The 26,627-nt window shown below is 51.8% G+C and overlaps 1 protein-coding gene across 4 annotated transcripts in view; it reads right to left on the bottom strand.

The window, feature by feature from the left end:
• CSMD2 (CUB and Sushi multiple domains 2) overlaps positions 1-26,627 on the bottom strand; it is a 781,206-nt gene that overhangs the window by 517,736 nt on the left and 236,843 nt on the right. For all 4 annotated transcript variants that reach the window (XR_012785340.1, XM_075553739.1, XM_075553737.1 and 1 more), the window contains exon 4: positions 5,719-5,913. Coding sequence is in view for 3 of the 4 variants with exons in the window: in XM_075553739.1 (XP_075409854.1) it covers positions 5,719-5,913 (195 nt within the window). In the remaining variant the exon portion in view is untranslated. The remainder of the gene's footprint in view (positions 1-5,718; positions 5,914-26,627) is intronic.

Consider the following 26,627-nt stretch of genomic DNA (forward strand, 5'->3'; position numbering starts at 1 on the left):
GCAAACTGGCTCTTGTGGGCCAAGCTTCTGCAGACCACATGCCCATTCCCACTGGCTCGGTGGGCGCCTGCAGTGTTTGGCCCGAACCTCAGAGGCTGGGTGTCCTTTCTCAGGCCGGGTTTCACACTCCGTCCTTCCCCATGAGGGCTCCTTTCATCCAGGGCCAATGCGCCTCTCAAGTCAGAGGCCAGTGATTGCGGTCCACATGGTCTTGTTATTTTCATCCAAGAGGTTTTCACACAGCTCAGCCCCCTTGGGACACCTCTGCCTTTGAACCGGAGCCCTGAGTGACACATCCAAGAGAAGGTGTGGGGCCTGCCCCTCCTTTCCGCCAGCCGGACCACAGCTTGAGAGGCCAGGCTTCTTGAGAGGCCAGGCTTCCAGGTCAGCTGACTTGACCCCCAGACCTCAGCTAATCCCTGCCTCCTCATCAGCGCAGCCTGACTCCACCTTCCAGTGCTGGCCTTTCCTGGACAATGCAGAAAGAAGCACGCAGCTCTAGCCTAGGTTGGAGAGCTCTGTGCCACTCTGTGGTGCTGCCCAGCTGGGGAAAACCCGGGCCAGGAATTTCCCTGCAGGGTGTGTAAGCTTGCAGGATCCCAGTCCTTAATTAGAACCTTCCAGCTGCCGGCTCGTTCAGCAAATATCTACGGACCACTGCCCAGTGGATGAGGACTATCCACTCCCAGATGCCACCCCAGAGACCATTACACAGAGGAGGGGAGGCCAAAAGGCTTTTCATCTTTCCTGAGGACGAACCATTCCCTCTGGCGTGCCCACCAGTCCTGGCATGGAGCAGGTGCCTGGTCGGCACCCTCTATTCCTGGTCAGCCAGGCCTGCAAAGCGAGGGCAGTTAGGAAAATCACGCTCCCAGTCACTGACAGTCTTGAGGAAGCTTCTAGGAAACCCTGAAACTCATGGCAGATTAGAACAGGGAAGCGGCTCTGAATCCCAGGGCACGGGGATTGAGGGACACCGGGCTCAGGGCTGGGAAACATTTCGGTTCTCTTCCAGCCTTTGATCTGGACCACCTTGCAGCCCCCTCTGGTGGCGGGGGTCCCTGGGCCAGAAGCCTTTCTGCAAGCAAGCTTGGACAGCCAGAGCTGCAGCCCTGCTGTGTTCTGGGAAGGAGCATTCTCTGGCATGGCTAATTAGGAGGCGATTCAGAAAAGACTCAGAGAGGCAGGCTTTCAGGAAGGTTGGCCTGGGGCTCTTTCCCGAAGCGCTTTTGTTTCCCACCCTCAGGAATCAGGAGAAAGACCCACTGGTGGGCTTCCAGGCCACGGGCCATCGTGTGACTTGGCTGCAAACGGAAATACACCCAGTCATGCCACAGAAAAAGGACCTGGTAACCCACTTCCCCAAACCGTCAGCCATGAAAACCCCAGAGCACACGGCTCTGTCTGACACACGCGGAGTCAGCCAGAGTCAGAAGGTACCTGACTCTAAAGCAACTAGTTTGAGTGTTTCACAAACTGGGCTCCAACAGCTAAGAGTAGATGAAGGGGGCTAGGAGGAGGGGGCGGGGTGACTGGAGGGAGGTCGTCCATGGATGACACTGCAGAAAGCCAAACAGGGACCATAGAAAGGACAGGAGTGCAGAGCGGGGAACCAGGGCATAGGAAGGTTTTCCAGGACCTGGTGACCTAAGGCATGGGAGGACAGGGCAAGAGGGGTATGGGAGAGCCACTGATGTGCCTGGGCCGCTCTGGAGGATGGTGACTGACTGTCCTCCACATCAGCACTGCGATGACAGAAACACCGCCAACCAAATGGCTTCAACCAGCAGATGGATTCTTTCACCGCCGGGAGCTAGGACTCGTAATTCGCTAGGGGAGGCTTTCTCATGTCATTGGTTCTGGGGGAGGTCCTTGTCTCCTGCCCACCTCTTTGGGCCCCATGTTCCTTGGAGAGCTCCACATGCCTTGGCATCACTCTGCCGCTGGGTCTGGGAGGTGGGCAGCAGCAAGCCCTTGGGTCTTGCGGATACTCTTGCTCCCAGGACTCTTCTTTCTGGTCAGCACTGAGGTCCTGCACTCTCTGCTTGCTCGGCTCCCTGTGTATCTCTTATAATATATAAGACGAAGCAGGCCCCACACAGGGGACTCCCCTTACATCAGACCAGGGCTTCCACCATTGTCAGGGTGCTGCACCTTACTGTTGGCCCCCTGACAACTGATTGGTCCTCAGGTCAAATCATGGGAACTCATGGCATCACCGCCCATTCACACCACTGCCTAACTGCCAAGTGCCTGAGAATCCTGGCCCAGACGGGTTGACAGATATTTGGGGAAGTGGGGGGCAGGGCACAATTGGATTCACTCCAGTCGCTGGGGAAAACAGAGGTCTGGGTTTAAATCTGTTCCATTCTCACAATATCCAGGGGATTGGTGGTGGTCTTGTTCATGCCTGTTGAGTTGGACCTCAACTCATGGTGCCTCATGTACAACGGGCTCAGATCAGTGGATCGACAGGGTGTCCTTGGCTGGATTTCCGGAAGTAGATCATCAAGTCGTTCCTCCTCGTTGGCCTAGCTGCATGGTCCCACCCAGTCATTTAGTGGGCGTTACAAAGGTTATGGGTAGAACACTCATGGATTCATTCTACGCATAAGGCTTTCTGCTAAGTGTTTTGCTGTTAGGTATCACTGCTCCTCTGCTTCACCAAGCATGGCGTCCTCCAAAGAAGGGATGGGCTGTCCACTTTGGAGGATTTACCCACGGGACAGCTTATGGAGAGCTAATCGATTAGCATGCATCAATTTGGGCCTCATTTCCACGATGTACGAGTTGTTCTGCTCCTATTTCCATTTACAGATGAGAATGTGAGGTGCAGAGAAGTTGAGTAACTGGTCCAAAGTCACTCAGCCCAAAGGGGTGCATTTGAGTCCAGGTGACAGGTGTCTAGATCCCATGTGCTGAAGGCTGCAGCTGTAGGAATAGGAATAGTAATAGTGACAGGAAAAGTAAAGTGATAATAAATCTGGTTGGCTTGGTCATTCCTAATGCCAGTCACCTGAAGAGAGGACATCCTGAGTTAGAAATGAAGGGTCTTAGGAAGGTAGGAAGGGAGACATCAGTTCTCTTGGGTGTCACCACATGACTAAGGCGGGAATTGCTGGGTGGGGCATGATAAAGAAATGTGGAGACACTTGTTGGTTGGCTGTGGCTTGCTGTTAAAGAGGAAATCAGAGAAGGAGGGATGCTATGATCAATTAATGATGTCTGCCAGGGGAGTAGGTGGAAGAGTAAGAGAAGGAGTGCCCATCTCTCCCATCCCCAGTGCAGACAGTGAAAAGAGAGATGTGCACATGTGGGCAGATGCGGGAGGAAGGAGCTGCTTACCCCAGCAGCTTGCATTTCGATAGTAATTGCAGCAATGTTCCTTCAAAGAGGAAGGTAAAACCTAAAATCAGTTGCTCGCTTCTTGTTCTAGCCATTTTTCAACTCCTCAAACTGATCTTTCAGGACCTATGTCTGGTGTACTGGGCCCCATGGAACTTAGAGCTAAGCGTTTCAGGAAGAACGGAAGGGTCAGTTGTGAGAAAGGCTGTTGAGAGGTCAAGGGATGTAAGGGCCAGAACAACTCCCATCTCATTTGGCAACAGGATGCAATCTACTGGGGCGAAGGTCCGTCTGAGGGGAGTGCTTGCGCATCAGAGAGAGGAGGCAGGACAGGGATGCGCTTTTGAGACACTAGACTTGGCAGTTCAAGCCCGCTGGCCCCTCGGTGGGAGAAAGATGAGGCTGTCTGCTCCTGCACGGATTCCCAGCCTCAGAACTCTCAAGGAGCCATCCTCCTCTGTCCTGAAGGAATGCTGACGGGAATCCTCACGACAGCAGTGGGGGTGGGGGATGGGCTTGGGCAGTGTCGTGGGAACATTCTACACTGTGATATTCTCTCTTTGAAAAGGTGGTTAGAGAGCTGTCTACTCTACATGCATGAGAATCTCAATTATGTACATATTTATAATACATGCATTGGTGCAGCATGATTTGGAAAAAGACAGAAAGGAAAATGCATGAAAACAGTCATTAACATGGGCATTTCTTCTTTAATTTTGCTATGTTTTCTATGCTTTTAAAAGAAGATGGTGTATTCGTTTTTATCATCAGCGAGGGGCCATTAGATACTATATTTTAGCCATAAGCTTGGATATTATGAATGATGGATCCCTGGGCGGGTTGAGTCCATCAGAGGTGACCTGGAAGAAAGGCCTGGTGATCTACTTTTGAAAGAGCAGCCAGTGAAACCCCGATGGAGCAGAGACCCCTCTGACACGCATGCCTTGGTGATGTCAGTGTGCCCTCAAAGCAACTGGATTTTATTGTTAACAGACAAGCACAGTGTCACCAACTCTTTTCCAACTCATAGTGACACTGTCTAGGGTTTCAGAGGCAATGACGCTTGACTGAGGCACACAACCTCATCTTTCTCCCTCGGAGCAGCTGGTGGGCTTGAACCATTGACCTCACTGTTAGCCTGATAACACCACCATCAGGCAATAGGCTGGAAGTGAGACAACCAGCTGTCCCAGTGTAGCCCACGAGGCTGAGGTGTTTCCCGGGATGTGGGAGCCTCAAAAGGAAGACTGAGAAGGTCCCAGACAAACTGGATGAGTTAGTTATCCCAGTGTGAAGCAGAGGAGACGTAGCGTGGAAGGAAGACGGTGTATCTTGGGGTGCAGGTATTGGGTATCGAGGCCTTGTGTCTCTTTGGAGGCTCCAGAAAGAGACTGTTGGGTGTGGAGACATGGGGTTTTCGGGGAAGAAGAAATCAGTTGGGGCGAGATCCGAGCATAAGAGGAGCGGTGATCTGTGACGGGCAGGAGGTGAGGTGGCAGGAGGCGATGCGGCAAGTTTCTTGATGCAGGTGGAGAAGGGGGTGTGCATCTGAGGGAGTGCACCCATGAGGGCAGAAAGTCTGTTGACACCAAGAAGCCCCTAAAAGACCTGAGATCCTAAGACTCCCACCGTGGGCAGGGCTCCATCCTGCAAAAAGATGTGGTACAGTCCCGTGAATGGGTCCTCATTGGGAAAAGGTTACCAGTTCCCATGAGGTCACACTGGGGCGGGGCGGCTCCACATCCACGCTGAAAGGCATCTTTATAAAAGGGGCCAGGAGATCCAGGGAGGCAGCCTGAGGGAGGACAGCCATTGGGAAGGTCAAGGCAGTGTCTGGTGTGCAGTTGTCACAGCCAAGGGACACCAGCCCTGGTGGCCACCCCCAGGAGTCAGGAGAAAGGCCAGGAACAGGATCGGGGGCACCCCCAGGAGCCAGGAGAGGGATACCCCCAGGAGCCAGGAGAGAGGCCAGGAGCAGGGTCAACCCAGCCGACACCCTGAGGTGGGACTGCAGCTCATACCGTCACTCTGGGACAGAGTAAAATGCCCTGTAACGTTTCCACACCTATATAATCTTTCAAGAAGCAACCTGCCTCCTCTCCCTCCCACAGAGCAGCTGGGAAGGTTTCCACTTGCTGACCTGGAGGTGACACAATGGAGGGCTTAGCCATGGCAGTACTAGGGTGCCTTCTGAACTTCTCTCAAACCAAAAGCCACACTCATCGCCATCAAGTCGGTGCTGATGCCCAGGGACCTTGTAGGGTGTAAGCTGTCACATCCCCAGAGAGGGCTGCACCCGGCACTTGGGAACCACATTTTAGCATGCCCTCCCTGCTTCTGCCCACTCCCACAACCCCCTCTCCAGCCACCTACCTCTGCAGGAGGGCAGGGGAAAGTCCCACGTGGCACTGTTCTCGAAGCCGGCGTGGCATGTGAGCACGGCATGGCCCTCCAGGAAGAAGCCGGGGTTGCAGCTGTAGCGGACCTTGTCGCCCAGGTTGAAGGTGGAGCCCTGCTGGATGCCGTTGGGGAGCCTCCCTGGGTTCCCACACGTGTGGCTGGGCAGAACTGTGGAGGAAGTGGGAGCAGAGAGAGGGGAGCCTGTGAGCCGGGATCAAGCTGACACCCTGTTTCCTGGCAGCCCCTCCTGAGCAAGCCTGGCCGTTGGGTCTCACGTCTGTAAATCTGAGCTGGCCACTGCCACCTGGTCACCTCTCAGGCCTGCCAGTTCTTCAAGGTGGAGGTGTTCGCTTTCAAGAGGTGACAGGCGGAGGCGGAGGCACAGGCGACATTGCAAACGGGCACCCGGATTACCAGTTCTCTCTAATGGAGCCCAAAATGTGAATTTTTCCTGCCCTGTCCACTTGTTAGGAGATTCAAGGGAGCCGCTATAATCTCTTGAACCCAGTGGCCCTGGTCAGCAAGCCTCAGGGCAGGTCCACAGGCTGGGCATGGCATAGAGAGGGGGCTTATTACATCTCAGATCTTGTCTTTCAAGTGGGGTGTGCAGGGCAGACAGAGGGTCCGTGGGCCCAGCAGGCTCCGGGCAGCAGTAGGGGCTGTTTGAGCCTGGAATGGGCGGCATCTGGGAAGACCAGAGGCCGAGATCTGATCAGCCTGACCTCTTTAAAGGGGGACATTAGGAGTGGAGGAACATCATGTACAGGGTACAATCCTAGCCAAGACAATCAGAGCCGCGATGAGCCAGCGCACACTCCTTATCTAGAGGAAATGGTCTTTGGTAGGACGAGAGAGCATCCTGACCTGCCAATTACAGGGTGGGAGGGGACAGCTCCTTAGTGCCTGTGAGCCGCCTGTTCTACTGCACCCAGCTCCCCCTGCCCTCTGCCTCTCCCCCCAGAATGGCAAGTGCCTGTCCTCTGCAGACCAGGCCTCCCCACTTCCTGGACATCCTCAGTTGGTGAAGAAGAAGGGTCCCTGCCACACTCAGATTTCTGTCCTAGCGCCTGCCCACTCACTCATCCAGTGGGGTGGGGAGTGGGGGGAGTGCAGCCTCTGAGCAGCATCCCTGCCTGAGTGCTTACTACCTGTGGGGCCTCTGGCAAGTCTCTCCACTCCACCTCTCCGCGGCTCTTTCCACATTGTAAGGAGGGCCAAAGCGGCACCCTCCTCACAGGGCCGCCATAAGAATTACCGGAGTGAAGGTATGGAAGGGCGCCCTGGCAGTGTGGCGAGTTACAAATTGAACTGCTAACCACAGAGCCATTGGTTCGAATCTACTACCTGATCTATGGGAGAAAGATGAAGCTTTCGGCTCTTATAGAGATTTATACTCTTAAACGCCCCCAAGGGCAGTTCTAACCTGTCCTAGTATCATCAGGATGAGTTGGAATGGACTCAAGGACAGTGGGATTGCTTTGTTTTGAATGAAGTAGAAAGCACTGATAACAACCTGGCGTATAGAAAGTGTGACACTCTCGGGGGAAGGGCTCCATTCACTGGAAGGCTAGGTGTTATGCTGGGATATGCTAATGGAAAGGTTGGTGGTTCAACCCCACCCACCTAATGTAGGAAAGCAACCTGGCGATCCTCTTCCATAAAGATTTCCCACTCCTGTTGCCTTGGTTTTGACGCATGGAGACCCTACAGGATAGAGAAGAACTTCCCCATGGGGTTTCTGAGACTGCGAATCTTTATGGGGAGCTCTTGTGGCATATTAGGTTGTGTGTTGGCTTGCTAACCACAAGGTCAGCAGTTCAAAACCACTTGCCACTCACAGAGAGATAGATAAGGCTTTCTACTCTCATAAAGATTTATAACTTCAGAAACCCACAAGGGTCACTATGAGTTGGAATCTACTTGCTTGGCAGGTAGCCTCATCTCTGTCCTGGGAAGCAGTTCATGGGTTCAAACCACTGACCTTGTGGTTATTGGCCCAATGGCCAACCACTGGGATACATAGAGAGTACAGCCTAGAAAACTCGATGGGGTAGTTCCACTCTGTCTCATGGAGTCACCATGATTGGTAATTGCCAGGGCTTCTAACCCCGTCTGAGAAGTTAGGCGTGGCTTCCTGGAGGAGGTAACATTCATGCTGAACACTAAGGGATGAGTATGTATTAGCAAAGGCAAAAAGAGTGTCCACAGAAGGAGCAGCATGTGCAAAGGCACTGAGGCCAGAGAAAGGCTAAGAGCCCAGGGATCCTAGATTGAAGATGGGGAGACGCAGACAGGCAGGTCTGGGCTCTAGAGGGTGCCCCAGGCCCTTGCAGCAGCCATTTCTGTCCCATGTCTGCTTTCCAGGACCACCTCCCGCAGCTGGCATGATTCTAGGACCCTGACCGAGGTTTCCCTGCCCTTCCTGCCCACTCCTTCCCTTCAAGGGGACAACTCAGCACTAAGGGCAAGGGCTGGCTTTGGAACCAGCCTGGTCTGTGTCTGAAATCAGGCATGGTCCTTGGTCACTGCCTTGTTCTGGTTGACCTGGAGCCATGTGACTGCTCTGCGCCCTTGGTTCCTTATCTGGGGAAGGCATGGGAATAAATACATCCAGTGAAGGGTGCGGCTGGCAGCGGCCTGCTCTGGGTCACAGGTCGCCCTGGGGTGCTTGGAGTCGAAGGCCGGGCCTGGCACTTGCAGGCAGACGTTGGCCTGTTCACTCCTAGGTTGTCTGAGGAATGATTTATTCGCGTATTAATTCCTTCCTGGGCCTACTCTTCTGGGTACTGGAAATACAGTGGGGACCAAGAGTCTATCTTAAGAACCAAGGAGCGCTTCCCTGCCCCTTCTTTACTCCTGACAAGTGAGCCCCCCCAGAAGAATTACCCCCCTGATCCCTTTGCACCTGCCCAGCAGGCGCCTCCCACTGTCCCCTGAAGTTGGGTGGCAGTGATTTTGCCTGTGTTTGTGAGGGTTGGGGTGGGAGGAGGGGGTGGGCCAGGTAAACATTTGGGGAAGAAAGCAAGTGAAGGGGAGGGGAGGGAGTCCACCAGGGGGAAGGGGCGGAGAACTGGTGTAGAACTAACCTTTCACTTTCCGCAAAGCGACGCCAAGACCCAATTTAATTAAATTACTAATGTCAAATTTTTAATGAACCTGCTTTGGGCTTTCTTCCCTTTGAATTAATGACTGGAACGACACGATCAACAAAAGTCACTCTCAAATGCTCCCTGTTCTTAATGTAGGGAGCTGCTTCTCAGTGGACCACCCGGCCCTACCAGGCCACCTGGAGCACCTGGGTGGGATTACAGCGACTCATTTCCAAGATGCCTCCCTCTCTTTGTGCCTCAAAGTGGTGTTGTGGACAGAACAAGGGCAAGCTTCCAGCTTCCAGAGGCCTTGGTTCAAATCCCCCCTGGTCGCTTCCCTCTGCAGGATCTTGAACCAGAAGCTTTACCTCCCTGGGTAGCAATTCCTTCATCGGATTCAAAGAGGACTTTTTATTCCCTCTCTCTACCATGTGGGGCCTCTGTAGGAATCCTGGCAGCACAGTGGGTTAGGCGTTGGGGGTGCTAGCTGCAAGGTCAGCAGTTCGAAAGCACCAGCCACTGAGTGAGAACTGACTCCCTGGAAGTGTGCTTTTGTGTGTTTGGGTTACGGGACTGCTGGGTAGTGTAAACACTTAACATGCTTGGCCGCTAACCAAAATGCTGGAGGTTCAAGTCTACCCTTGGGAGAAAAGCCCAGGGATCTGTTTTCCCAAAATCAGCCCCTGAAATCCCATGACACATATGAGGTCCCATGGGTTTAGATTCGACTCATTGGTCAGAGTGTGTGTGTGTGTTTGGTTTGGTAATACTCATTGTTGAGTGTCTTGTAGGTTTTAGGTCCTGGGCTAAACGTTTATTTTGCTTAATCTTCAAAACATTCTTATGAAAGACATGCAAAAAAAGGGGGTGGGCCACAACCACTATCATCAGCTTGATTCCCATGCACTATGACCCCACTCAGGGGGCCCGGAAGGTTTTCTTGACTTTCATCTTTATGGAAGCTGTTTGCCAACCCTTTCTTCTGTGGCACATTGGGTGTGCTTACACTGATAAACTTTGGGTTGAAAAATTCCACCACCACCCCTCAAAAACAGACAAGCAAAAACCAAACAAACCCACGGCCACTGAGTTGATTCTGAATGGTAGGAAATCAATACAGGGTTTCGGAGCCTTGATAGGGTTTACAGGAGCAGACAGCCTCAACTCTCCTTTGCAGTAGCTCCTGGGTTTGGACCTCTGACCTTGAAGTTCGCAGTCCAATGCTTCTTGCACCTCCAGGTCAGCAGTTGAGTACAAACCGCTTGTGACATTTGTGGGGTACCTAGCATCCCCCATTTTGCAGCTGAAATACTGAGGCATAGAGGATTTAAGTAACTTTCTCAAGATCACCCAGCTAGAGAACACAGACCTAGGCAGTGACTCCTTTGCAGGCTCTCAGTTGATCTGCGAGACTGCTTCTACTTCTGGCCGAGGCCGAGGGCCCAGATCATTGGTGCGTTCCCTTGGCCACAGGAGGCTAGGTGGAGCCTCAATTGTCTAGGTTTAGTAGGATTGGGGGTTTTCTTTCTTCTGCTTTTTAATATGTTCCCTCCAGTTGGATTTGCCAATCCTGTACTTTTTAACAATGTCAAAGGCAGCATTTAAAGTGTCGTCTTTTGTGTTGCATCTGATGCACAATGTACTGGGCAGGAGGAGGAGATGGGAGATAAGCCACAGAGCTAAACCTTTCAAGGCAAATGCCTCCTTTGATTCTTCCTCTCTGCCGGTGGATTCTGTGGCACCGATAGGATACTGTGCCTGCTTTCCTGTCTATAAAGCTTCCCTTTGATTGCTTACAGAATGAAGGGTGGGATATTTACATCCAATGTGGCCCGGAACAATATTATTAAAGCTTTGCCTGACATTGAACAATTCCATTGTAGATTAGCTGTGGGGAATTTTGTCCCTTCTACAAGGCTCAGCTCTTGCCAATCAACATGATATTCTCAGTGATTGTATGACAATGACTCTCGTCTGTGGTTGGAAAGCGGCAAATGCTACATCCTGTCTGCCCTTATGTTTAATCTGAGACCAGTGCCTGTGGGAGGAGGATCAGCTGACAGTGCTCCCAGGACAAGCACCTCCCAGAAGGTTTGGTTTCTTATCTTCCATCAGTACCTTGCTTCATGTCCTTGGACATATGCCCCTTGCAAGATAGGGTGGCTGGGAAGAGGGGCTCAGAGGCAGGGCTCGGGTTCCCCACATCCTCTGGCACCCAAAGAGCAGATGATATTGTGTGTGTGATACTACTGTGTGTGTATGGGGGTGGGGATGTTTGTGTTGGGCGGGCATGGCAGTGGTCAGGGTGGTGCAGTGGTTAAAGCACTTGGTTGCTAACTCAAAGGTTGGCTGTTCAAACCCACTGGACACTCCATAGGAGAAAAATGTGGTAGTGTTCATCAGTAAAAATTTACCCCCATGGGAATCCTAGGGGACAGTTGTATTCTGTCCTATAGAGTCCCCATGAGTCAGAGTCAACTCGACATCAGTGGGTGTGGGGGTTGGTCTGTTCTGAGTGGGAGTCCTTGGTGGAGCAAGGGGTTAAGCTCTGGACTGCCAGGTGAAAGGTTGCCAGGCTCAAACCCTCTGAACGCATCCTCAAAAAATAAGAAAGGTCTGATGGTCTGCTTCCCAAAGGGCACAACCTTAAAAACCCTATAGCCCAGCGCACTTAGGGATGCCATGGCTCAGAGTCAACTTGGCATCAACCAGCAACAACAAGAGCAACAGCAGTAGCTGACTCTTGTGTGCCCACTCCGTTATAGGCACTTCTTCTGTACAGCTCCGTACTGCGAGCTGTCTGGCCCTTTCGGGCAGTGTTTATTACACAACTACTGCACACCATCCCCAATATAAATGCTCGGCTTCTCTCCCCCTCCCCCTCCTAGGGTCCTCAACTAATGCTATTCTAAGTCTCAAGTTCCTGTAGCACATCTTGCTCTTTTCCCAAATTCCGTATCTGTCACCATCCTTCAGGGCCACACGTCAACGTCCCCTCCTTTATGAGATGTTCCTTGATATCTTTGGTATCTGACAAAAATCACAGAACCCTGCAGAAGCCACCTTGGTGGACAACAAATTCCGGCATAATGTGGTTGGTGACTGGCTGTCAAAATCCTAGACTACATGGCCCGCTACCTCCGCAAGCTCACACTGGGCACCGCATTAACCTTGTAATCTTACAATCCCACGCTGTGGCTATTGACTGGATTTGGGGTCCTCGCGGGATTGAGTCAGGGCTTCCCTTTCACTGCAATTTCTGCACTTGCCATACAGCATTGGAATTAATTTATTCATTAAGCTCGAACACCTGGATTCAACTCCAAAGCTGAGCCTGCGTGCAATCCTGAGATCCATACACAAGGGGTCTTGCAAAAGTGCATGGGAAATTCATGCTTATGAAAAAAATCAATGCATGAGCTTGCCATATCCCCCCAAGCCCCACCCAAATAAACTCATACTACTTTGTTATAAGATGTCAGAGCAGATCAAGTTTGAGGCACTAAATAGGCTAAGGTATCCATTTGAAATGAGCCCCTATCAGAGCAATATAAATTCTGCTACGTGGAGTAAGAACCAACATCAAATTTATAATGATGCTTCAATGGATGACTGGCGAAATTGTTGATGCTGATGAAAAGTTTATGGGAACCAGGTCCCAATGAAATCCACAGTTTGCAATTAGAAAACTCATTTTGAGATAAGACTAGGTGATGTTGAAGCTAAAACCAGGAGACCATCTACATCAATTTGTGATGGGGAAAAAAGGAATCTAATTGAAGCAGACCTATGATTAACAACAGAAACAAAACAAACAAACAAAAAACCAACAACAACCAAACACTCGCAACATCTCAATTGGTTCAGCTCACATAATTGCGACTTAAAAAGTAAAGCTGTGCAAGCTATGGGCTCAATGGATGCCCAAACTACTGCGCCCAGGTGAGCTGCAGACAAGAGCAGAGCTTTCAATGGAAATTTTCAACAATGGGATCTATCTAGATCCTGAAGCATTTCTTGGAAGAACTGCAAAAGGAGATGAGACATGGCTTTGTCAGCATGCTTCGAACGACAATGCTAAAGCAAAGCGATGGCTACAAAGAGCAGCCCTGTTAAAGCTAAAGTAGCAAAGATCAAGATCAAGAGCACAGGTCACGGCAACAGGTGTTTGGAGATGCTCATGGCATTTATTTTGATTGCTGACTCTCTGAAAGAATAAAGAACAATAACATCATCCTATTATGTTTTCAGAAAGTTAGCCAAAGCTAATTTTGGCTCCTTCTGATGGATTTTTTGTTTCTTGGTCTTAAAAAATATCTTTAAAGGTACCCCATTTCTTCAGCTAATAGTGCAAGAGAGACTGAATTGACAGCCAAATTCCCAGGGCCCTCAGTGTTTTAGGGATGGACTCAATGGCTGCTATCATCCCTGACAAAGTGTCTTGATCTTGATGGAGTCGATGTTGAGAAATAAAATATAATCATTTGTTTTTTTATCTTGTCATTCCATTTTCCCATACACTTTTGAAACCATCTCTCAAAGCAGCTTCACCAGTTTCAGGGAAAAATGAAATGAAAATATGACAGAGTTTTCCCATACACCTCTGGAAGCTCTTCCTGCATATGTGTTTGTGTGTCCATGCACTTGCATATATATCTATATGTATATATATACATACAGAGAGACATATGTACACCAGTATGCATGGTAAAACCTGACAAAGCCATAAGTTGTGTAAGAGAAGGAAAACTCAAATATTTTCCATTGAAACAAGTGATGAAAAAGTGCCCCCTATTCAAGGTCAAAAAGCTGTCAAGACTCAAACACCAAAGGCGACCCCCCTGCAGTCCAGTTCTCACAGGTTTCACTATACGCATTTAGAGTAAAACAGATTTATCCTGTGTAATAAGACACACATATGCATAAGTGCACATATCAACTCATATACATACATGCATTTGCAAATACATGTGTATCTCTATGTACTCAAACCAAACTACCATTGAGTGTATTCTGATCCATAGTACTCCTACAGGACAGGGTAGAACTGCCTCTGTGGGTCTCCAAGACGGGGGTAGAAAACCTCCTCTTTCTCGCATGGTTTTGAACAGCTGACCTGGCAGCCCCCAATGCCAAAGCCCAGTAGACCCTCGGGGCACCTATCTATGTGGACACACACACGTGTATATCTATTGTTGTTATTAGATGTTTTTGAGTCAGCACTGACCCGTAAGTATCTTAAATACAAAAGAAGGAACATCGCCAGGTCCCAAGCCATCCTCACAATCCTATCCTCTCACTGCTATGGAAAATACTACACGTACGGACATATTTCCAGGAACAGCACCGTGGCTAAGCAATGGGTTGCTAACCGAGAGGCTGGTGATTAGAACCAACCATGCTCCCTCTGGGAGCAAGATGTGGCCATCTAGTGCTGTGAAGTTTAAAGCCAGGGAAACCCTATGGGGCAATTCTACTCTGTCCTATCATGCTACCAAGAGTTAGCATGAACTCCATGGCAGTGGATTAGGTTTTTGTGATGGGTACATTTGTGTGTGTATTTCATCAACTACATCCCAACCGGGCACTCATCAAAGGCAATGCTGGCTCTATGAAAAAGACATGTGCCCTGCCTTTTGAGGAGTCCAGAGATAAAACTCAAGGGAGCTTCAAAAAGTCCATGGAAAAGTGAAATAGAAAGATAATGGAGTTATCTTTCTTTATCCAACGAACTTTTTGAAGCCTCGTTGTATATACAGTCATGTGCCACACAATGTCTGTCTGAGCAACATCTGAATGCATATACTGTGGTCCCAACCCCCTTGAAGCCTATCATAATAAAACTCAAGGCATACACTACAATGGTCTGTAATAACGCATGGGCGCTACTGTGTGACATGCATCAAAGCATTATCATTGCTATTGCTGCATCATAAAATTCAATACATTTTGGCATGGTGGAAGGGTGGCTTTAGATTTTTGATGCATAGAAAGTTATGCTCTGCACTAAGACATGCATTTGGCAGATGTTGAGTAGGAGCCATACCTAACTGTTCCAACTTACGTACAAATTTATCTTGAAGACAGGCATAGAAAGAGAAGTCGCTCACAACCCACCGACTACCTGTCTATAGCAGTTTTCACAATGCCCCAATAACATGATGTCCTGTTTCATGAGTTGCATCATGCAGTTTAGTGTCGTATGGCTGTATTTATTTATTAGGGGGCTTCAACACACACACATTCAGAGAGAGAGAGAGAGAGAGAGAGAGAGAGAGAGAGAGAGAGAGAGAGAGAGAGAGAGAGAGAATAAGAAGGAGACATCAACTAGTGCCTACGTCAGCAAACTTATTCTGGGAAGGCCCAGAGAATAAATATTTTTGGCCTGGAAGGCCATAAGATCTCCGTTGTGAGAACTCAACTTTCCACGGCCATGGAACAGCAGTCATCACAAGCCATCTGCACATAGATGGGAGGGGCTACATATCCCAATAAAACGTTGCGTCTAAAATCAGGCAGCCAGCCCACAAGCACAGCTTGCTGACTTGAATCTAGTTCTGTATTGATCTCAGGTGTATGATTTATATCTCAAGACCCTCCAATCTACTGACAGTCGAGAAACAGAACTGAGAAAAGGTGGTGACAGGGCACTGAAACAAACAGAGGCTTCAGACCCTGAGAGGTCAAGGTTACCGCCTGGGAAAGGCCAGAGCATTGAGGTTCAAAGGCTCTTTCCTCTGTGCCCTGTCTCTGGCACATTCCAGTGTGTCTCCACAGAAACCGCAGGAAAGGCACTGTGGCCTGCCTGAGGCCCTGAAATGAGGAGCCTTGGACTGGCCTGAAGCCCCCTCTTCCCCCATGATGCACCCAAGCTCAATCCCACCTGTTCCCTTCTCTGCTCTCCCTGCCCCCACCACACTCTGGTGCAGTGGCTATCAATCAGGTCTAGACAGGAGGGAGGAGGCCTGGAAAGCCAGTGCTCCCTGTGGGGAAACAGCAAAACACTGTCAACGCTAACCTCAAAATCCCAACCCATCACTGCTGCCTAGTCAGTTCTGACTCGCAGTAACTCTATATAGGGTTTCTGATGCTGTTGATTCTTACGGGAATAGACAGCCTTGCCTTTCTCTTAAGGAGCAGCTTGTGGGTTTGAACCACCAACCTTGAGGTTAGTGGTCCAACATTTACCCAATCCAACACTCACCCAAAGTACATGCTTGTCACCAGGACCTAACATGTAATTTGGGACAAAACCTAGAAATTGTGTTCCATACAACACTGGCTTCAGAATGAATTTCCAAAAAGAAACAGTCAGAGGGGTTAGGTAATTTTGAGAAATGATGCAGAATCCTCTCCAGAGGAAGAAACAAGTTGAGCTAGAGCAGGGTCGGCACACTGCACACTGAGAGTCCTGGGCAGCTCTTTCCACACAAACATACGGCTCTGATGTAAACTCGAAACGGAAAATAAAACTTTCATCATTTCATTTTCGGGGAATGGTGATTTCATTTGTTTGTAAAACTACACTTACGGTTCTCGAACCATTCTCCAATTATTGCGGGGGGCAGGGATGGCTCGACCCCCGAGCTAGAGGTTCTGGAGAAGGGGCATCTGTGGAAGGTCACTTAATCCAGGATTTCCAAACACGTGGCCACAACACTTCCTTTTATTCTTAGCAACACCCATTACCACCTGGACCATCCTGCCTAGCACGCATGGGGATTGCTGGACCCGACCAGGGCAGCAAACCAGAGGATGACCCTCAACAAGCTGGACTGACACACTGGCTGCAGCAGTGGGCTCGGACACAGCAGTGGCTGCGAGCATGGGGGAGGGCAGGCCGGTGCTTTGCTCTGTGGCAGGCAGCGTCTCAATGAGTGGAAACCAACTCGGCTAGACGTCACCTAACACCACCAACCACCACCTCAGCACACAGGGCCACTGTTTTCATTTAGAACTTGAGTGTTTTGCTTTCCTGACTCATCACCATACTAAAACAAACGATATTCATGTGGGTTGACATTTATGTAGTCCTCTCCAGAATAGCATGAGTTACAGTTGGGTTTGTTTTTTTTAAAACAAAAACATTTACAAATATGATTCCCTCTTTGGCATGTCCAAGGCAGGATTATCTGGGAGACTAGGAGGTTGCAAAGGGTCCAAATGCATGGTTAGAGAGTGTTGGGACACTGAAAGGTTGGAATTTCGAGTCTACCCAGCAGTGCCTCAGAAGAAAGGCCTGGCCATCTAATTCTGAGAAATTAGCCCTTGACAGCCCTGAATGGCACGTTTCTCTTCTGACACACCTGGGGAAGCCTGGCCTTGGAAGTGACTTGGCAGCAACTGGTTTGGGGGGACAGCCTGCCATTTCCCGGGCTTCGCTCACCAGTGAGTGACCGGTAGAATCAACACTGACCACAGAAGTAAACTTGTCATTTCCAGTTGAGCTCAGCGGGTCACAGAAGGGCAATGGGGAAGGTTCTTCCTTCCTTTTCACCTGACAATTTGGGCTGCAAACTAAGTGAGCATTCTCTTTGGCTGGGTCAGAATGACCCTCAGGCCCACAGGCGGGGGTGGCTTGGGGCCAATGACTCCTAGAGGTTTGGGGCCTGGGCTAGAGAGGTTTGGTCCACGCCCTGCCCAGCTGCAGGCCAGGATGCCTCACCTTCCCCTGAAGTCCTGAACCACTCCTAACAAAAGAGTTTGAAGAGGCGGCAGCTCTGATGCCAGCCCAGCAGGTGAGTCCTGCCAGTAGGCTAGGAATCTTCAGCTTGGGATAGTGTCCCCTCCCAGGGAGGCCATCCTATCCCTTGTGGGTCTACTTTTTCCTTTTCTCTCTCAGGTGGGAGCCCTATCCAGGCCCTCTCCAGGCTCTGCAGCCCCGTGCCAAGCATGGGTCTTTATCCCCTAGGTCCTGACTACCAGCTCCCCAGGGGATGCCCAGGGCGGTGCCCCAGTTGCCAACTCCAATCTTCAGACAGTGGAGCTGCAGAGCCCAGATCGCCTCTGCCTGGGACCTGTCCAGGGTCCTGAAGCCCAGACTACCGCACAGGGGGAAGCCCCATCCCTTCCTAACTTGCTCTCCCTGGAAGGACCTGGACATCCAGAGACTTCCCCTGGCCTCTCTCTTCCTAAGAAGAGGGTGAGGGGCCCAGAGAAGGGGAAAAGTGCAGCTCCCAGCCGCCTTCTCCACCGTTTCCTATGCTGTCTGTCAAGGACGGTGACGCAGGGAGGGCAGAAGACGAGGATTAAATCTATGAAGATGCATGGGTCTGGGAAGGAACTGCCGAGCATCCACCCTGCTGCTGAGCTCACCAGCAGCACTATCCAGCACGGGCCACTGCTAGGGGCTCACCTTACACTTCATCCTCACTCTCTCTGACCTCCTGACAGCACTCTGAGGTGGGCCCTCCAGGGATCCCATAGGACAGGGCAGAACTGTCCCCTTGAGTCTCCATGACTGTAACTCTTTACAGGAGTACAAGCCTGGCTTTGTCGACAGAGTGGCTGGTGGTTTGGAACTAATGGCCTTGTTGTTCTCAGCCCAACACATACCCACAATGCCACAGCCCCCTTGTAAGACGGGAAAGCCGAGGTACAGAGGTGAGTGCTCACATCCACATGGCTAGGAACTGGGCGAGCCGGGCAGGCCCCGTCGGCTTGACCTTGGCCCCTTCCTTCCCCCTCACCAGGGTACAGTGAGAAGTGGAGGAGAGAGCTGGTGAGGTACAAGACTCTCCTCCTTCTTGATGTGAAGTATGCTTCAAGATTCTCTTTCCCACGGGTTCCCTCCACCAAGGCCCATGACAGCACCTGTGGACTAGTTTGTACCCCAAGAAAGGAGACTGGGGGAGAAGAAATGGCCCCACCTCTTCTTGTCCATCAGTGCACTTCTGTTCTTCTCAGAGCCCGGCTCCTCCAAATGCTCCCTGGGGCTGCTGGGCAGCGGGCGGTGGTGATGACCCGTTTCAACCCACAGGGTCACGGAGTGGGAGGAAGAGGCGGCTCTACCTGGAGAAATCCTTTATTTCTAAGACCCTTAATCTCTTACACACAAACCCTGGCTTACTGGTGTCCCTATTCTCTCTCTCTCTCTCTCTCTCTCTCTCTCTCTCTCTCTCTCTCTCTCTCTCTCTCTCTCTCTCTCTCTCTCTCTCTCTCACACACACACACACACACAGTCTCACCCCCATCAGCATGCCCACACAAACTCAGAGTGCATCTTTACAGTACACAGCCCTTGCGTTCACGTGTACAGCACATTAGCCTCCCACACAGACACATAAAAACCCATGTTCGTGCATAAAATTAATGATCTGTCGATTGCAGAGGGCTAGTGGGGCTTGGGATGGGATGTCCCTAGGGTGAGAGCTGCAGGATTCAGGGTGATGAAAAGGGTCTCCAGTGACCGTGGTGGCTGTGTGCCTGTAAGTATGCTACAGAGCACCCTTTGAGGCCAGGGCACAGAGCCCCACTTTGACTTGGTAAGCAGCAGTGGGGGAGGGGTGCTTACAGCAGCTTTGGACTCAGTCCATGCTGTCTGCTGGGCGGTGAGGGGCTCTCAGAGCCAGGAAGGCACAGAGAGACATGGTTTGGGAAACGTCTCTGGTGTCCCAGACTTGCACTTGAATTCCTGCCTCCCTCTAGTCATGGGTGGTTGTTAGGTGCTCCTGTGTCAGCTGCAACTCCTGGCAACCCTGTGGGCCACAGAACAGAATGTCACCTGGCTCTGTACCACCTCCTCAATCATCGGGGGTCCTGCGTCCATCGAGCCTATCATATATGTTCATGTGCCTGCTAGCCGAGGAGGCTCACCTACCAGCCCTCTGTCAGACTACATTCTGCTGTGATCTGCTGGGCTTTCCCTGGCCCATCATCACAAAGAGATAGCCAGGCCTTTCTTGCTAGTCTGTTTAATTCTGGACACTCCAGCCCGGAAGCTACACTGAAACCCACAAACCCCCACAATGAGATACGCTGACCAAGGCAGGTAGAAAAGCTGGGGTCTGGCAGTTGGGACACTGTTGGCAGCAGGGCATTTGGAGCCAAGGTGGTACAAGCAGTCTGCTATCAGATGCCTACTGAAAGGCTGGCAGCTGTGTGGAAGGACAGCCTGGGGAGCGGCCCAGTAACCCATGCCACCCCCCAAGGGCAGTGTCCCTCTGTAAGATACTGGCCACCAGGAGTCGGAATTGACTCAATGGCAGCATGCAGTGTTGCAGAGCATGGACTCTGGTTCAAATCCCAACTTATGACTTCATGAGTTAGTGCATCTCCCCACACCCCAGTGTCTTTGCTTATAAAATGGGGTAATCCCAGTGCCCACCACAGTGAGGTCCAAGTGCTTCCCTCAGGCCTGACACCTCGTTAGGCCCTGTACCATTCTGCTGGGCACAGGGTGGTGGCTTTGAGCCAGAACTGAGTGGACACACCTAACAACGACAACAGCCAGGGGTAATGTGCGGTGGCGGCCCCTATCAAGGAATGTAGAGCCCCTGCGGGTCTCGGCCGTGCTGTGGGCAGGACCTTCTTTCCCAGAAGGCAAGATCTCCCCTGAGGCCAGGTCTGGCTCCCTCTGCTTGGCTGCACGTGGAGGGCCTGCCAGTCCCTACCTGTCGCAGAGCAGCCAGGCTAACAAGGGCCGTGCCTGTCTGTGACCGCTGACTCTGCCCCCGGGGGAGAAGCACCGGTTCAATGGACTCCGCAGCCAACAACACCAGAGGGACCCTCCTGTGCTGGGCACTCCCCGCAGGCCCAGCCCCATGCCCCATGCTTTCCACGTAGAGAGAGTAGCGGAAGCACTAGGTAAGAGTGTGGGTCAGAATCCTCACACCCCACTGACCAGGGTGGGGCTCTAGCAGCACCTGCCCCTCCCTGAGACTCGGTTTCCCCATCTGGGGCAGAGGACACCAACAGCAGAGCCATACAACCACCTCTTAGGTTGCTATGGGGACAACGTGAGATCCTGTAGGCCAGAACTTCTCAACCAGTGGGTTGCGCCCCCTTTGGGGGCTGAACGACCCTTTCACAGGGACCGCCTGATTCATGGCAGTAGCAAAATAACAGTGATAAAGTAGCAACGAAAATAATTTTATGGTTGTGGGGGTCACCACCACATGAGGACCTGTATTCAAGGGTCGAAGCATGAGGAAGGTTGAGAACCACTGATCTAGGCAAAGCTCTAGGCATGAAAACAAAACACAAAACAAACTCATTGCTGACTCACGGCGACTTCCCGTGGGTTTACAGAAGTAGAAAGTCCAGTGTTTCTCCCACGGAGCTGCTGGTGGTTTCGAACTGCCGGCCATGAACATCATAGCTCAATGCATAACCAGTACACCCCAGGGCTCCTGAAGCATGACTCAAAAGAAATGCCAGTATTACCGCAGCCAAGGCGTTCCTGAATCTGTGAAATGGGTATGATGTTAATCCTGGTTGTCTACTTGAGGAAATTAAGGTATAAACAGGAACTAATTACCTGAGGCCACAAAGCCAGGACTCCAGCCATTGTACCTGACCACCCTTCACAGCAGATTGATAAAGGGTTTTTATTGTTCCCTTCCATTGATCAGTCCACCATACTGGTGAGGTCATTCCACTTTGTCCTCTAGAGTCATTGTGGCAGTTACGTCATCTCCTGTCAACTTGAGTGGAGGGGTGGAGCCTAGCCTGTCAATCAAGTCATAACCAAGGACACCTCTGTGTGGGCATGGCCTTCTCCTAAGGATTCTGGGAAGTCCCTGTACTCCTCCCTGGAGACGGGACGCAGTCTATCTCTGCTTCACATTGCTGTTGACAAGTCACATGGAGCCATGCTGATGGTAACCAGAGACCTGGAGCTGGAAGAGCCACGTGGAGACCCATGCCAGTGCTAAGATGCATCCACCACCACTGGATCCACAAGACTTTCCACCCACTGGCCTGTGATCTTCCTGCATTTGGTATCATTGCATGCCTGCAAGAGTCTAAAGAGGAATTTATGGACTAGTATCGACATATGGGCAAATATGGGATTTATGGACTTGATCCAGACTGGGCTGGGATGTTTTCTCAATATACAATTGCTCTCTTTTAAACATATATGAGTGTCAATGAATTTGCTTCTCTACTCCACCTGGACTAACAGTCGCTATGAGTCCGACTTGACTCTATGGCAGTGAAGTTGTTTGTTTGTTTTTAATATGATACCGGAAGCACAGCCACATGTATTTAAAATACTAATAGGCTCACCCAGGTTGAATAGGTTTCCATGGAGCTGCCGAGGAGCTAAGGAAGATGAGGAAGAAAAGCCTGGCTATCTACTGCCCACTTCACAAGTAATCACAACACATGACCCGAGGCTCCGGACTGGGGAGGGGAGGAGTGAGAGGGGGCACTGTGCAGGGGCAAGCATGCCCTGTGAGGTAAGGGTGCTCCGGTGGAGGCCTATCAGGTGACGCTGGCTTGCATCAGGCCATGGTCACACACAGCACGGGGTACAGGAGGTGGCAAAGGTGGCTGCTCCCACCCCGCAGCCCGCTCCTGCTCCTGCCTCACTGGGCACCCCCAATTCCAAGTGGGACGTGCTAGCAGAAGTGCACTGTCCACACTGCACCCTCCTCCCTCAGCCTCATTTCCAATTCCAGAATTACTTATCATCAAGGAGCTGTGCCGGAGATGGAATGTGAATTAGGAGCCCAGCTTGATTTTGCTGTCTCTCCTTTTCCCTGGGAGGTGCTGCCTGAGTGGGGCGGGGAGGGAGCATGCCAGGCCTCGTTGGGACTTGTTGCCAAGCAAGTGTGGTGTCAGCTTCCACGCGGGAGGCTGAGTGCGGAGCATCCCGGGCCTTTGCAGAAGATGCTCATTCCAGGAACTCATGGCGTGGTGCCCCTCCAAGTGGGCCTATAAAGTAGGACACCGGAGAGCCGGTGCTGTTGCCCCTTCCTAATTGGCCTCTTCATTTACCCTGGACCGCAAGTACCAAGGCACCCAGAGAGGGGGACAGGCAGCGCGCGCATTCTCTTTCCTCCGCTGATTGGCAGGGGGTCTGGCGCCCGGCTCTTGGGCTCAGTCTGCTCATCCGAAGCTTGGAATAACAGCAGTTCCCACAGTGCAGGGCGAGGGTGAGGTCTAACTAAATGAGACATGTGAAGGGTGTGGCAGCTGATGCTGGCACCGCCATCATCATCATCACCATCACCCTCATCTCGAAGGAGCTCCGAATAGGTCAACGCTATTAGGTAGAATGAATCACTGGGGTTCCCTCTGCTTTTTATCACCCCCACCCCATTCAAACGCTCCATCTTGGGCTCCCAAACCAGTCACAGCTGGAGGACGGTGTCCTCCCCGTGTGCTGGACGAGAAGGAGGACAGAGTTGCCCTTGGGCTGCTGCCCTGGGTGAGCCGCCCATTCCGGTGACACAGTGGCTTAAATGTAGCAGAGCTGAAGTGTGTCAGGCTGCACCCAAACGCCAGCTTAACGTCTTTCCGGATAAATGATCTTGACATTGGCGATCCCCCCTGCCCCGGCCAGTTTATTCCATGTAGGAAACAATACACCTCCACTTTCCTGTGAGGGTGGGGCCTGTTTCTCAGTCCCAAACCACCAGACAACTGTAGAATCTTCACTTCTCCCTGCCCTTCAGCCAGCCCATCACCCAGCCCCGCTGACCCTGTCTGAATGCACGTCCTTCTGTCCAGCTCCAAGGCTACCTCTGACCCTGGCGCCCGGCATCCCTCACCTAGTGACTGTATGGGTTCCTGCCTGGATGCTTCCGTCTGACTCCTGCCCCATCCTCCAGAACACCAGGGAGAACGTTTAAAACGCAAGTTGGAGCACACCTCTTCCCTGCTTGACACCTCCCCCCCCACTGCTTCTCACCCCCTTCAAGGAAAATTCCCCATGCCTTACCCAGATCTACCAAGGTTACATGGCTGAGCTCTGCTCTCACCTGGCCAGGCTCCGGTTACACTGGCCTTTCTATGCCTCAAACTTGCCAAATCAGCTACTACCTCAGGGCCTTTGCCCCAGCTGCATCCCCCGTTCCCTCTGGCCTGAGGCAGAGGTGGTTCCACGGTCCACTTCTGGCCTTCCACGCTGAAGACGCGGGCTCGGCTCCTAGCCAATGCACCTCACATGTAGCTACCTCCCATCTGTCCATGGAGGCTTGTGTGTTCTGGTGATGCTTTCTACAGGTCTCAGCAGAGCTTCTGGACTGAGGCAGGCTAGGGAGGAAGCCCACGGTGTTCTATGGCTGAAAACTCCATGGATCATGGGAATGGCTCCACCCGAGGCAGCGTTCTGTTCTGGGCCATGAGCTGGGCCCCACCACAGCTGGTTACAACCACACGCTGGCCCCGTGTTTCGCCGAAGGCGCCTGCTGAAATACCACCTCCACAGAGAGGCCTCCCCTGGACGACACCCTCGCTGCGACGCAGCTCTCTGCATAGCGTTTGCACACTTCGGCTTCTCCATCGATGTGTCTCTACCACTAGCACGTCAGCCCCATCAGAGCAGGGACGCTGGCTAGCCCACTCGCTGGGGTAGAGCCAGAAGCTGGCGCAGGATGCTGCTCAGTAAGTGTTTGCCGAGTGAGATGACAAATGAGCAATTAGCCATAATGTATACAAAGCACTTCGCATGGGGTCTGGCAAAAAGTCACACTGATGGCAGGTACGATGATCATTGTTGTCGTCATGAGGCCTCTGGACCTCCTGCCTCATGGATCTGCAAGACCGACGGGGCTAGCTTTAAGATGGGGGGTGAGGTCCCTCCGTGTCCATAGCTTTGTATCATGAGAGGGCCTACAGTGCAGGGAAGGAAGAACTCGGTGAGCAGATTGGGGCCTTCCCCAAGTCGGTGTGTCCTGGGGTAGTGCCCGTGAACTCTGTACTCTCCTGGGTGGGCAGAGGTGCCAAGATGGCTGGTAGAGAAGGCCCAGGCAGGGCAGGCAGGAGGGGCGGCCCAGTGGGAGGAGAGAGGGGCGCACTGGAATGGACCTTCTCAGAGCCATGGTAAGTGAAGATGGGGCAATCCCCCTGGAAGGACACGGGCCAGGATGGTGTTCCTGCTAGTGGGTCCAGTCCCTTCTCCTGCCCTGTGCAGGCTGCTGACCTGTTAACTCGGCTACAGCGTGGGCAAGTGTTGGTGTTGCTGTATCCGCTTGCAGATGCCAACCGGAAAAAAAAAATCAAACCGCTTTTTAAGTGATGCTTCATGCAGGGTCTCCATGGCAACGCTTCGTGAAACAGCGATGGGGACTTTGGCGGGCTCCCCTCTCCCCTCCTGCTCTCCCTCCCAACCACAGGGATCCGCACCCCTACAACGTGAGCTCTCCTGAAGCACTCCGACTTCCCTGCCTTTGGAGCCCCAGGCCTGGCCTTGCCCCTTCTTGGCTGTGTGACTGTGGGCTTGCTGCTTACCCTCTCTGTGTCAGTTTTCTCATTTGTAACATAAGGACGTGAGGAATGATCTCACCGGGGTTATTTTGCGAATTAGAGTCAGAGTACGTAAAGACCTTTAGTGGTTAGTGGTGGGCAGGTGTGGTGAAATGAAATATCTTCTTTTCAATTGCTTTTATCTACACCCCTGTTTATTGCATCAAATCCACAACAGCCAAAAACACGAACACAATTATAGAGGACTAGATAAGCAACCCTTGGCACACCCACACCATGAAATGCCACGCACCCACAACCAACCATAGCAACTCTCTTCCACACCACAAAGTATGGACAAGCCTAGAGAGCACCAGGCACGGCAAACTTGGCCAATCTTCCAAAGATAATTATTCCATACCACCATGCAAAGACAAAGAAATGTGGTGTCTACACCAATCGGCAAGGTTCTGAGGACTACATGGAGGCCAGGGGTGGGCCAGAACAGGGAGAGGGGAGGTATGAGAGAAAGGCCCCAAGTATGAACAAACAAACAGTGAAAACAAACAATCTGGTCTCTACTTGTCAGGAGCAAAATGGAAAGAAAGGGAACAGCGACTCGGAGAAGAGACTAGTCTACAGGAGTGCTAGCAAGTCACAGCCTCATCTCCTGGCAAACTAGACACCGGATGGGGCACAGCCAGCTCCAATGACCGTTCTCATCAGAACCGCAGTAGACCGGTTCTGGTAGAATGTGAGGGACACGTGGAACCGATTCAGAGGAATTTCCTCGTATGGCTCTTCTATCCACATCTCTGTAACTATCACCAATGAAGGGGCGGGCTTATGCAGCCAAGGTGTGTGAAACACTAAGAGAGGGGATGGGTTGGTGTTAGCTGCCATTTGCCTGACGATAAGGATGCGTTATCTTGGGAGCAGGCCCAGAGAGGACCATCTGAGGACCATCAAGGAAGAAGAGCCACCAGCGGAGCAAGGTCGAGATCCTGTCTGAAGGAGCAGAGGCTGAGGCCAGTGGCCAGGCAAGGACGGGACAGAGGAACCGCGCGCCGCCGAGACCCTGAGATTGTGAAGCAGAGGAACAGGCTTAGCAGAAGCCAAGGGACTATGTGTGTGCCTGTGAGTCTAAGGACTGGAGCTGGATGGAGACTTGGCCACTAGCTAGGAGAGGTGTCATTGTGGAGCAATGACTATAGCCTTACTGTTCTCGGGGTCTGTCTTGTGGTCACTTGTTAGCTTCCCTCGTGAACCGCCTTAATCCTGAGTATTGCCTGTGTGGCCATTGTTCTGTGTGGCCTTTGGAATGGTTTCTCAAACTCCACGGAGAAGCAGAGTGGCCTGGGGAGACTGGTCAGGGTCAGAATGGGGCAGGGAAGCCTGGAGGGTGGAGGTGGGTCTGGTCCCTGCCTGGTGGCCACA

Source organism: Tenrec ecaudatus, chromosome 1 (genome assembly GCF_050624435.1).
Source record: "Tenrec ecaudatus isolate mTenEca1 chromosome 1, mTenEca1.hap1, whole genome shotgun sequence".
In the NCBI taxonomy this organism is placed as follows: Eukaryota; Metazoa; Chordata; class Mammalia; order Afrosoricida; family Tenrecidae; genus Tenrec; species Tenrec ecaudatus.